The following is a 13,808-nucleotide window of genomic DNA, read 5'->3' on the forward strand; positions in this document are numbered from 1 at the left end:
TGTTGAGAAGAACTATATGCACAACCAATGGACATGGACTGAGGGGGGGACAACTGGAGGGAGGCAGGTTCCTGGGTGGAGGGGAACAAAGGGAAAACAAATTGGGACAACTGTAACAGCATAATCAATAAAGCATATTAAAAAAATTAAAATAAAAAAATTTTTAAAAGTTACTGTCTTTAAAGAATATAACAGAAATGGTTTATCTAATAATCTATACTTAGTATTTAATTTTTAAATGCAAGTTGACATAAATTTTCTTAAATAAATGAATATAAATGAATATAAACACAAAGAGAAGGTCCAAACTGAATTTTAAACAATATTTAAAGAACATACCTAAATGGAAAAATTAAAAATCAAAGTTAAAAATAAAACAAAACGTTGCCCAATCACAGAAAACATAGCTAAAATAAAAGTCTAACTGTGCTTTCCTAATTTCGTACATGGAAATACAACAGAGTAAATCTTCACAGCTCATTACTCTGACTCAGTCTGGTAAACTTTGTCTCACAGAACAACATAATGATAGAGGTCAAGATAAAATTCTAGTATTAAGTTTTTAAATGTGAATCAAAAATTATTTTGGAGTCCAGATACTATATTTTAATTTATAAAGCATTTAAAATGCCACTAATATACTCAGTATAAGAGAAAAAGTCAAACTAAAACTTACTTTTTAAAATTAATCTTAATAAAAATATTTTAGTTCTAATAATTGTATTTGATGTTTTTAATAAGAGTAATTATCTTTTAGAAGTACAACTGGAAACATTTACAGATAAAATACATTGTCTAGGATTTACTGCAAAATATAGATGTTCCTTAGTATACAAAGGGGATTGGTTCTAGGACTACAGCAAATACCAAAATCCACTGATGCTGGAGTCCCTTAGTTAGCCCTTCTTATCCTCAGATATGAAGACAGATAAGGATAACAAATCCATGGATACAGAAGGCCAACTGTAATCCTGGGGTTAGGATGTTGAAGTGGTAGGAAAACATATGACATCTGAGTTCATTATTACTAAAGTTAGATGATTGATAAATGGGGTTATTATGTTTTCCTGTTTACTCTTGCATATATTTTGAAATATTCCATAATAAAAAGTTTGTTTTAAAAGTAAAAAAGTCTGTTTTAAGGGAGCACTGTTTTATAGTACCTAGGTTTTATTATCCTCTAAAACTGGGTCTTTCTGATTACCACCATAAATATTGCTGTTATAAACAAGGATTTCAGTTTAAGCACACTGTTTAAAAGTAAACAGAAATACTGCTAATTTAATGCCAGGTAAATTATGTTCAAAAACTACTTCAGTACATACTAGGTACCCACTATTTCACAATATAGAAAAGTTAACTTTTTACAAAATGTTAATAAGTGAAATAAAATTTTTCCTTACCGTTCGATCAGTAAGCTTAGCAGTTCCTGTGGTTTACAAAATGAACGATATGTAGTAAGAAAAGTACGAACAAAATTGGGATCTGAAAAGGTAGAGCATAAAATAGGTTGCACATTCAATTTATTCAGCATATTTTGGAGGCTTTACTTCCTTTTCATTTTTACTCTGGTTTCTCCCACTTGTGGCTCTTCCTGCCAATCACAGTGTTTCTTGACAAATGAGGATTGTTTTCAAATTCAAGATGTATGAATATACAATTTTTATGAATATTTAATTATTAACAAAGTTAACTATATTATATTCTAGTCATGTTTAATTAGTTACTTATTCCTTTTCATTCTGCAGTATTCTTTTCATATTTTAGAGTCAATCCATTTTTTCCAGGCCTCAAGCATTTTTGAACATTCATGAAAAGCTGTTAACTCATTGGCCCTAGATAATCATTCATAATGAGTTCCACATACCTGCATACATATGATATGTTAATCTTTCAATTAACTTCACCACCGTTCCTCCTTTAATAATGGGGATTCCACTTCTACTTTGCATGTTGTCTTCAAAAACAATGTTTTCCTCAGAGTCTTTTACCACAAAACGATACACTTCAGGACTTGGTAATCTTAGTGGTTGATCGTTTTCTTCTTTCAATAATACTGAATCTAGCATTCGATCTAGAGTACTACGATAATGAAGAGAAATAAGTGCTGCCATCCAATTATTTTTCTCTTCTGCAGATTTAGCAGCAAATATTATGCTGTTTTCATCTTTGGATACCAATTCAAAAGCATGTTTGTACTCACAAGTATCTTCTTTATCACATATTTGTGTTTTTCTCATGACAAATTTTTCTTTTAATCTGTATTCTGCACTACTATAACCTGGAAGGCGTGACTGGCTATGATTGGGTTTGCAGCTAATCATTAACCCATCAAAGAGAAAAATATGCCGTTCATGTTTAGCACCAATTCTCGTCAATGGACCTTCCATAATAAATTCATTACAACACTGTCCAATGTCTTTGCCTTCCCATCCATCTATGTTTTTCTGAATTTCATTCATTTTTTTAATAGCCAGATGCTTGCTTCTTAATTGATGGTTATAAAAAGGGCAAACAGGATCCCTAAAAAGAAAATACCATCACAAATTTAGCTTATTCAATAGCTAGGCAACCCTGATTGCTTAAAGTGCAAACTACCTCTATCAAGTGACAAAATATTAAATGACCACATACTAGATTTTGCATGCATTTACTTTCTTCTACTAACTTTGCCACTACATGCCTCATTAGTGTGAAAGAGAAGTACTAAAGGCTCTATTTCATTCTTATTGCCATAACAGTTAAAATTACAAATAATCCTATTTCTTATATAAATTTCACAAAATTATTAAATATGTCTTTAAAAAATTTTATTACATATATTTTATCAGTATTATAATGCCAATTTTAAAAGACTATAAGACCAAAATAAAAATGTAAAACAGAAGTATCACTTTCAAGAATGCAGCTATCACTATAACACTTCTTGAGAAATTAGGCATCAGATGTAAGTAAAGTATGCAGAAACATTCATAGTTTCAACAGTATGGAATTACCCAGGTCGGCGTCGAGGTGAATATTGCTTGTAAATTCTGTCCATACTACCTTGGAGATTCATGAGAGCAGTAATCGCTTGGTTCAAACATTCTCTGTCTTCTTGTTCTTCACTACATGCTTTCAGTTGCTAGGAAAACCGAAAAAGAAAATTTAAACCTACATTGTTTAGTTCTTTACCATTCTCATAATTGGAGTAAGCAGCAATATTATAACTCTAAATGAATTTTAAATATACTTAATAAAAACAACTATAATTTTATATAATTATGTATACCTTCTGATCCCTCAAACCAACCTTCTTTCTACAATACAGTATACAATATAGACATAAAATCCTATAACCATAGTAATCAGGGAAAAAAAAGTAATTGTGATAATCGTTTGGACATTTTTCAGATATATGAAAATAGTTTAAAACATGCTAAACATGAAACTTAAAAGAGACTTTTACTTGTTAAAAATTGTGAATAGAGAAAATGAGATAAACACAAAACTTATTTCATATTCTTTTTTAAAAATCTTCACCCAAGGACATGCTTATTGATTTTAGGGGGAGGGAGAGGGAAAGGGAGAGAAACATCACTGTGAGAGAGAAACATCTATCAGTTGCCTCTTGAAAGTACCCTGACTGGGACCAAACCCACAACTTCTACATGTGCCTTGACTGGGAATTGAATCTACAACCTTTTGGTTTATGAGACAATTCTCCAACCAAGTGAGCCACATCGACCAGGGTTATTTAATATTGTTCAATAATTAAATTCTTAAGTTTTAGAGGTTTCCAAAAGTTTGAATATCTTTGTTATACAACAATCAGATCGCTAACTTTAGCGCTTCGACAAGATGTAAACTTTTCTGAAAACAGCACCTCACAAAAAATTCATGTGGTATTTTTTACAATGTAAAATTTAACCATTCTAGTAAGTATCAAGAAACCATGAAAGTTAATATTCTATCTTACTAACCTTTAGAAATAAGATTTATAAACTGCAAAATTAATCTTTATAACTCTGGCTTTATTTTATTTATCCAAAAATTTCTCTTGTATTTCACTCCCAAAATGGAGGAAAATTTATGTTATAATAAATGATTCAGCTTGGATGATGCTTCAATGTTTTAAATTGTTTGACATAAGAATTCAAAGTGGAGCATTATATAGAGAGCATATGGATACAAATATACTTTTATACAAGAATCTGGGAAATTATAATTGCTTCTTTCAGAAAATTTTTAAAAATTTAAATCTATTTCATGATCTTAAATTACCTTACTAGAAATTTGGTGACATATTTTCCTTATATTCAAGAACAGCCTGAAAACCATTCAGCAATGGTTCCCCTTCCTCAGCAAGGAACTGAATTGAGTTCTAAGTCTATTAACTCTCATTTCTCTGTTTTAGAAACTATTTTCTACATGGAGCAGTCATTTGATATTTTTCAAGATACTTGCAGAAATATTACTATCAAAAGACTTGCAATATAAATAATGAGTGACTATCATTAGAAGTAAAACCTCCTTAATATCTAGATTAAGAAACAAAAAAAACTGAAAAGATGAAGGAAAAAGAGACAAAACACAAAATACCACAGGAAGTTAAAAAAAGGATCAGCTCTTGATCATTCTAACTTCTAAAGGTGAAAAATATAACCAAATCACTTAAGTTGTTTTAAAGATTTCTTACAGAAAGATTCTTCTCAGCTCCACTCTAAAATATTTCCTTGGTAAATAAGGGTATTGATAATATAGAACAATTACGGGTTTTTTATTCTTACTGCTGGTGTTGACTCAAACTTCCAAATTATCATTAATAATGGGATTCTACCAAAATGAGAACTGCTTTTCAATTCTGGTGTATAAGATACTAAATTTCTACTGTCTACTTGGTCTTCAGGCTACTCAAATTCTTCCACATAAACGAGCATGTAATTTCTAAATATCCATAGAATAATTACAGACCGCCAAGGAAATTTAAACATTCAGGCTATTTAAAGCACAGGATTTTCTGGTGATATAAATACACAACGATGGCTCTGTTTGAGATAACCTTAGTCCAATAATTTGCTAAATATTTCTGCAATTTTCTGCAGTGAGTTTCAATAAACATCAGATTAATGAATGTCCAAGCTATTTAAACATGTTCTAAACATCTTACACTGAACCAGAAATTACCAATGGCAATTCCTCCTCTTCCTGAAGCTCTTCTCTTCCTGCCCCTAACTTACATGTTTTCTTTTGAAATAATACCAAATTTACAGGAAAGTTGTAAAAATAAAGTCTGTCACCACTTTTTAACATCCTGCCACATACACTTCATCATTTGGTGTATGCGGGAATGTGCACCATTCCCCTACCCCGAACTATTTAAGGGAGGTTTGTGATACTATTCTTTCAGATCCTTGCTTAGAAAGAGTAATCATTGCTGAATGGTTCTGAGATTGTTTTTGGAATATGAGGAAAACTCAAATGTACCAGCAATTATTCTCAAATAGTATCATTCACTTCTACTCCTTTAGTATTTCAGTGGTATGACTTAGAACAAAGATATTCTGTTACAATATAATGATCAAGTTCTGGAAATTTAACATTGGTAAAGTTCTATTATCTAATTTACAGCACACATCCAATTTTGCCAATGTCTCAATCCTATACTTTAGGGTAATTTTCCCCCATTATAGGGCCCAGTTAATGCTGCACTTAGCTGTCATGTTTCTATTCTCTTTTAATCTGCAACAGTTCCTTGGCATTTGTCCTTCATAGCTCCCCAAATAAAACACACACACACACCAAAATAAAACCTTATATATCCAACACTCAATTTTTTTCTAACTTCCCTAGACCAAGTTAGTTACTCCTGCATCAGTGATACCATAGTACTACTTATATTAGGCATTTAACTTCTTCAACAAACAATGGAACTCCTTAAACATGGAGATATATATATATATATATATATATATATATATATATATATATAAAACATAAAATATATATGTTTTATTCATTTTTCATATAGTACCTACATTGGTAGGTATCCAAAAAGGTAATTAGAATGAATGGCTATTGTATAAATACTTATAATTTAAGTGTTTTGACAAATAACCATCATGAATATTTACTGAGCTCTTATTCTATGCATGCTCTTTAAAAATGCATTTAGTTTGCTTAATCTTTGTTACAACTCTGTAAGAAGGTACTGTTATTATACACATTACAGATGAAGAAACTGAGGCACGAAGAGGTCGAGTAATTCAGCCAAGATGAGTAGGAGACTCTGTATTCAAACCTGGGAACAGACACCAGGGTCCATGTTTTCTACCACTACTACATTGTCTCTCTACAATGACACCAGATACAGTTATGCAAAGTACTGGTCTGTGCCTAAGCCTGGTGACCAGGAGTTGAAGGGGATCCCCTCTGTGTTAAAAATAAACTGGATAATTACATAGTTTAAGAAATAAATTATCACTAATAATTAACTGTGCATTGGAAAAGAGGTCAAGGAGAATAAATGCCCTTGCAATATATGCTTAAATTAAGTAATAAAGTGGAAGTGAACTTTCATTAATGTGTAATATCTTAAGAACTTAATTGAAGAATATATTCCTTGTTTAACTGATAATCATTATTCTCCTTAGCTGTCCATAAGTGCATCCTGTCCAAGACTTTGCATTTCATGTAAGTTTTTTTCTTAACTTTTTAACACCCCACTTAAATACTTATCATGCTTCTCCTGAATTCCTATAAAATGCTGTATCTACTACAGATAGCTATGTGCCTAAAGCAAGGGAAATTTTAATAAATTATGAATTTGTCTCTAATTCATTATACTGGGAGTTCAGTGTAGATGTGATATAATATATGTGATCAATTCTTTTTTGGTAACATAAATTTCAATATTTTCATAAAAATACAATTTTAGTAATTTGGTGAGAAATTCAACTCATTAAAACTTATTACTTTTCTTGTCCTGGTTGATTGGCTCAGTTGGTTGGAGCATTCTCCCGTACACCAAAAAATTGTAGGTTCGATTCCCGGTCAGGGCACATACATAGGTTGTGGGTTCAATTCTGATACAGATGCATTCTGGAGACAACTAATTGATGTTTGTCTCTCAAACTGATGTTTCTTTCTCTTTTGCTCTCTCCTTTAATTTCTCTCTCTTAAAAAAAAAAATCAATGGATATATCCTTGGGTTAAAATTAAAATTAAAAAAGCATTATCTTTCTTCAGATGTCCTTGAGTGATGTGTCAATACTGAAAGAGTATATATTATGCAGTAAAATATTCTTCATAACCATTTTCAAGAGTCACAGCATTTCTTTTAATAGTCTTTATCTCAAGATATTGATGTAATGAATATACTTATATGGACACACACAGGAACACAAAGACAGTGGCAAAGCAAGTACCTGTTAATAATTAATAAATCCAGGTAAAGGGAGTTCACTATACCACTTCTGTAACTTTTTCCTATGTTTTCAGTAAAGTGTAAATAAGTATTACCTAAAAAAATCAACTGTCTCATAGTTGAAATACTGGCTTTTCACAATGAACCTTGTTAGTTATTAATACTAGGTCTTCCTGTTAAGCTTTAAACTAAAGTAAGAGATTAAATTCTTTTGAGAAGAGAATATTTATCCTTTCCATTACCAAATTTCCAAGGAATGATAAGAGATTTAGAGAGCAAAAGAATGTTACTTGTCTTTGAATATATCAGTTATGAAGTAAAAGAATAGATATGTTCTTCATAACAAAAGGATAAATTTAAGATTTTTTTCTTAAAATATAAGAAGCATATTATAAAGTTATTTATAAATCAGGAAATAAATTGTTTATTCTTTTTTCCTCTTACATAAAATTTGAAATATATGTTATGAAAAAAATCTAATAATTATTTGAGAAAAAATAGAAAATTGAAGTAGTTTGTGATTAACCCCAAGGGGTTTAAGTTGGAAAAGAACAAAAAAAAATCTTACCTATAAAATAAACTTTAAAGTATTGCTACAAATAAGAATAATCCAATAACGTACTCTTAAAATAATTTCAGGCAAACTATATATGATGTTGTATCATTTTTCATTATACAGTTGTTTTTCTATTTGCTTATCATAAATTCTGATTCTGGGAAGTAAAACTTGAATAATATTTAAATAAAATGTCCACACATAAATTTTTCATGGTATATGACTGAAGCAGATATTTGAAATTAAAACTGCTTCAGGATTGTGTCTACTATCACCAAGGGAATATGAAAGCCTTAAATAACACTGGTCCAGGCTTTTTTCTTATGGGTCTCATCCCAAAGTGAGCGTAACATGAAATGAAATTTCTTTTGGATGAGGACTTGATCCCAAACAGTATCACAAAAAGGCAATCTACAGAATAGAAAAAAATATTTGCAAATGATATATATAGTAAGGTATTAATATCCAGAATACATAAAGAACTCCTATAACACAACAATAAAGACAAACAACCCAAATAAAAAAATGGATAAAGGACTTGAATAGACATTTCTCCAAAGAAGATATACAAATAACCAACAAGCACAAGAGAAGATGCTCACTATCACTCACCATTAGGGAAATGAAAATCAAAACTACAATGAGATACCACCTCACACCCATTAGGATGGCTACTACCAGAACATAAAAATACAGAAAATAACAGATGTTGGCAGGGATGTGGAGAAACTGGCACTCTGTACATTGTTATTAGTGATGTAAAATGGTATAACTATTAGTGCATCATAGTAGTTTTTAAAAAAAAATGGAAGAGACTACATCAGAGTACACTGCATGAAACTTTGTTTTGTGTGTGTGTGTGTGTGTGTGTGTGTATACAGTCATAATGTTAAATATAATTTTCACTATGGACCATTCCCAGTGTATAACATACAGGGTGACTCCCACAGGACAATAAATGCTATATATATCAATAAATGGGACACTTTCTAAAATATGTAGGTCCTTTGGATCCTACTAATTAAGTCATATGCTTACCAAGAATCAGCAATATGTGTTCCCAAATGTTTACGCCAGTTGTGCTGATGTTGTAATTATGTATCACACATTCTCTAAGTCAAAGCAATAAGTATAAAAAACAATATTTATGTGAAAACATTCAATAATTTTAAAGGCAAGTCCCTTAAAAAAGGTATAGGAATGACAAATGCAAATGATTTGGAAGAATAATAAAAACATAGGTTCCTGCACTAAGATTGCTTTACAAGCACCTTCAAGTTCATGTATCATCTAAAAGAAAAGGAAAATAGAAATCATGGAAAATAATTTTTGTGACTTAAACCACAAAGATTCATATTCAAAGAAAAGATTTTACCCTAAGTGAAGAGATTAGCATATAAATACATATAAATGTTTATTTGCAGGGGTTTTGTGTGTGTGTTTTTGAAAGATTTTATTTACTTATTTTTAGAGAGAGGGGAAAGGAGAGAGAAAGGGAGGGAGAGAAACATCACTGTGTGGTTGTCTCTCGTGTGCCCCCAACCGGGGACCTGACTCGCAACCCAGTCTTGTGCCCTGACTGGGAATCGAACTAGTGAACTTTTGGTTCGCAAGCCAGCACTCAATCCACTGAGCCACATCAGCCAGGGCTGTGTTTATTTTTATTACAATAAAATATATATGAGTTCATTTTATAATTCTCTGCTCTATTTTAATTAACTGACCAACTACCAGTCCAAATCACAATGGCTAAGAGTACTTGGGAGTCCAGTGATTAACTGGTGATAAAAGTAGTAGCTCTGGCCTCAGGATGAGTCAGGCCATCATAGCTGATATCCTATCTTAGATGCAGACCTTGGGGATTGTTTTTTTATCCTTACCCGAGGACATTTTATTGATCTGAGAGAGAGAGAGAGAGAGAGAGAGAGAGAGAGAGAGAGAGAGAGAGAGAGATTGAACCTGCAACTTTTTGGTGTATGGGACCATGATGGGGATTTTAAAAACTAAACATCCAGATGGGAAGTAATAATCTTCAATTATAGAGTCAAACCAGGATTATTAAATGTTGGAAAATATTAGAAGGCAACTATAACACTAATGATAAGACATCCAATTAGACATGAACATTACCTAAAAATTTTTAGGAATCCAAATATACATCTGGGGCTGCCAATGTATTATTCATATGAAGCCTGCAATCCTTCTTCTGAGTTCTTTATAGATCCATTAGTCTCCATGGAAATATACACAATCAAGCAGCTCATCTATTTGTGCACAAAAGCTAGTGAGCTCCAACAACATACATTATGGGTTAGAAGATGTCATAAAAAAGAATTCTTGAGGTAGGCATTCATTAGGAATCATCAAATAAATACCATGCCTACATGCCTACAAAATATAGTTATTCTGGCTTTTATTTTAATATTATTACTAACAAGTTAGAGAAAGTCTGAACAGGTTCTCTGAGCCAACAGCCTGGTGTACTCAAGGAGAGGTACAAAATGCTCAAGCAGAAAGATGCCTTGCTTATAGAAGAGCAATAAAAAACTCAGAGGAGAAAATTTTATGGAGCAAGATATATTGAAAATGGAAATAATCTGAAAGAAGGCAAAAATCCTTACAGGTTAGCTGGAATCAGTGAAGATCAGTAGCTATGATGCAAAAAAATGGGAATGGAAAGTTCCCAGAAAATCTTCACCTCTTTATATACCCACCTGGGATCTTAAATATCAAGGGAAGATGTATATTAAACCTGAAGTGGAAAAAGAAACACTCGAATTCTGATGCCTGTCCAAAGGCAGCAGATTCTTTTTTATAACTAGGTAGTATTGTGTTACAATTTCAAATAATGAATAATAAAGGGAAATTACCCATCATTCATCAGTGACACTTAACCCTCAGAATAAACATGGAATATATTCAGGCTTAATTAATGCACAACAACAAAAACAAAGAGAAATGTGGAATGCAAAGACAAACCACATAAAATATTTAAAATAGCAAAAGACTTAAGTAACTCCACAAAAGATTACCCAAAAGGCCAATCAACATACTATACCCAGGTTCATTAATAATGAAGGAAATACAGATTAGAACCATGAGAGACAATTACAAATACACCAGATTGCAGAAATTTAAAAGGACAAAAATATGCATAAAGAGAGATATTCATGCATTCTGGCCAGAGTGTAAATTGTACAGTCCACTTTGTAAAGCTGCTTGGTAGTAGCAATTAAATCTGAAAATACGCATACCCTATGACCAAGCAATTCTATCCCTGGGTGTATACTCTAGAGAAATAAAATGCATGCACATGTGTATCAAGAGATATGTACAAGAATGTCCATAGCAAGTGTTATTGTTAAGAGCAAAACACTGTTCAACAACTAGAAAAGAATAAACAAATCATGGTTTGTTCAAACTGGAAGAAAATTAAACTAGAATAACATACAAAAACATCGATAAATCTTACAAACATAACTTTGAGAGAAGATGTAAGATAGAAAATAATACATAAAATTTGATCTAATTTATATAAAATTCAGAAAGACTATATATGTACACACACACATTTATATACATACACACACACATATACACATATGTATGTATTTTAGTGATATATGCATAACTGATTAAACTGAAAGCGAAAGAAAGAAACTGCCATTAAAGTCAGGGTAGTGGTTTACTTCTGGTGTGTTTACACATTATATTTATTATATAACACATTCACATTTATATTAAATCTTTAAATTTTGCTGTTTACGCTATTACAATTGTGCCAAATTTTCCCTCTTTGTCCCCCTCCACCCAGCACACCCTACTCCTTCAGGTAATCCCCACACCATTGTCCACATCCATATATTCCCTATGCCTGTACTTTACATCCCCATAGCTCTTCTATAACTACCTATCTGTACTTCTTAATTCCTTCACCTTTTCCACCCATCCCCCTTACCCACCTCCCATCTGGCAGCCATCAAAACGTTCCCTGTATCTATGATTCTATTTCTGTTCTGCTAGCTTATTTTGTTTTTTAGATGCAATTGTTGAAAGATATATATTTATTGCCATTTTATTGTTCGTATTTTTTATCTTCTTAAAGAAGACCCTTTAACATTTCATATAATAATGATTTGGTGATGATGAACTCCTTTAGTTTACCTTGTCTAAGAAGTTCTTTATCTGTCCTTTGATTTTAAATGATAGCTTTGCAAGGTGGAGTAATCTTGGTTGTATGTTCTTGCTTTTCATCACTTTGAATATTTCTTGTCAGTTCCTTCTAGCCTGCAAAGCTTCTTTTCAGAAACCAGCTGACAGTCTTCTGAGAACTCCCCTGTAAGTAACTAACTGCTTTTCTCTTTCTGCTTTCAAGATTGTCTCTTTGTATTTAACCTTTGGCATTTTAATTATGTTGTATCTTGATATGGGCCTCTTTGGGTCCATCTTGCTTGGGGCTCTCTGTGCTTCCTGGGCTTGTATGTCTGTTTCTTTCGCCAAGTCAGGAAATTTTTTTTCATTGTGTTTTCAAATAACTTACAATTTTTTCTTTCTCTTCTCCTTCCAGCACCCCTACATGGCTAATGCTGGTATGCTTGAAGTTCTCCCAGAGGTTCCTTACACTATCCTCACTTTTTTTGGATTCTTTTTTTCTTCTTGCTGTTCTGCTTGGGTGTGTTTTTGCTTCCTTATGTTCCAAATCACTGATTTGATTCTTGGCTTCATCCACTCTACTGTTGATTCTCTGTAAATTGTTCTTTACTTCAAGTAGTGTATCCTTCATTTCTGACTGGATCTTTTTTATGCTACTGAGGTCCTCACTAAGTTCCTTGAGCATTTTTATAACCAGTATTTTGAACTCCGCATCTCATAGATTGCTTATCTCTGTTTTGTTTAGTTCTTTTTCTAGAGTTTTGTTCTGTTCTTTCATTTGGGTTGTTTCTTTGTCTCCTCATTTTGGCAGCCTCCCTGTTTATTTTTATGTATTAGGTAGACCTACTGCATCTCCCAGGCTTGACAGAGCAGCTTAATGTAGTAGGTGTAGTAGGTATCCTATATGGTCCAGTGGCACAGCCTCCTTTATTACCCCAGCTGGGTACTCAAGGTGCTCCCAACTGTGTGGTCTATGTTCATCCTCTTCCTGTAGTTAAGCCTTGACTGCTGTTGGCATGTACAAGGCCAGCCACCACCTGTGCTCTGTCTGGGGTCACACAGCATTAGTCACCTATTCTGGGCTTGGAGGTGCCCATGAGAGGCCAATCTGTGAACCAAGGCCATCTGCAGCTAGTATCAGACGTGGGGCCACTTAACAAGAGGGATAGGGCTTGCTGAAGCCAGATACTGCTATTTTAGAGAATTTAGAAAAATAAGAAGAATGGGCCAAGACAAGCCATTCATATGGAAAAGCCAGTGGGAACAGCTTGGGTTGGCCTGAATGTTGGGTAGTGCAAGGTCTCAGGGAATCATTAGAATGGGGCAAACAGTGTGAGCCGGGCTTACAGAGTTTCAGATGTGGCACCCGACTGCTGTCTCTGTAAGGGGAAGGCTTAGAAAAGGAACAATGACCTCTTCCAGCATGTCTGTGTGGAAGAAAGCTGTCCTCCAGCACTCACGCTGATGCCAGACAATTCAGTTCCTCCTTGTATACTTCTGATGCCTTTCATGCCTTTCAATCTGTTGCTACGGAGCTAGAGCTAAGAGGGAGTGAGTCCAAGTAAGTCTGTGTGTGGGCCCTTTAAGAGGAACTGCCTGTGATTCCAGCAGTTTCTGTCTTCTACAACCTCAATTCCCACTGGGAATTTTTATAGCTAGAAGTTATAGAGACTTACATTCCTGGCACTGGAACCC

At 33.0% G+C, this 13,808-nt stretch overlaps 1 protein-coding gene across 2 annotated transcripts in view; it reads right to left on the minus strand.

The window, feature by feature from the left end:
• The window catches only part of SOS2 (SOS Ras/Rho guanine nucleotide exchange factor 2), a 98,306-nt gene that overhangs the window by 34,259 nt on the left and 50,239 nt on the right, over nucleotides 1-13,808 (minus strand). For both annotated transcript variants that reach the window (XM_090270844.1, XM_090270843.1), the window contains exons 9-11: nucleotides 2,997-3,124; nucleotides 1,868-2,523; nucleotides 1,404-1,485 (exon numbers count right to left, since the gene is read on the minus strand). In XM_090270844.1, coding sequence (XP_090126970.1) covers nucleotides 1,404-1,485; nucleotides 1,868-2,523; nucleotides 2,997-3,124 — 866 coding nt within the window. The remainder of the gene's footprint in view (nucleotides 1-1,403; nucleotides 1,486-1,867; nucleotides 2,524-2,996; nucleotides 3,125-13,808) is intronic.

The sequence above is a fragment of the Furipterus horrens genome, unplaced genomic scaffold (genome assembly GCF_987537825.1).
Source record: "Furipterus horrens unplaced genomic scaffold, mFurHor1.1.pri manual_scaffold_3, whole genome shotgun sequence".
Taxonomy (NCBI): domain Eukaryota; kingdom Metazoa; phylum Chordata; class Mammalia; order Chiroptera; family Furipteridae; genus Furipterus; species Furipterus horrens.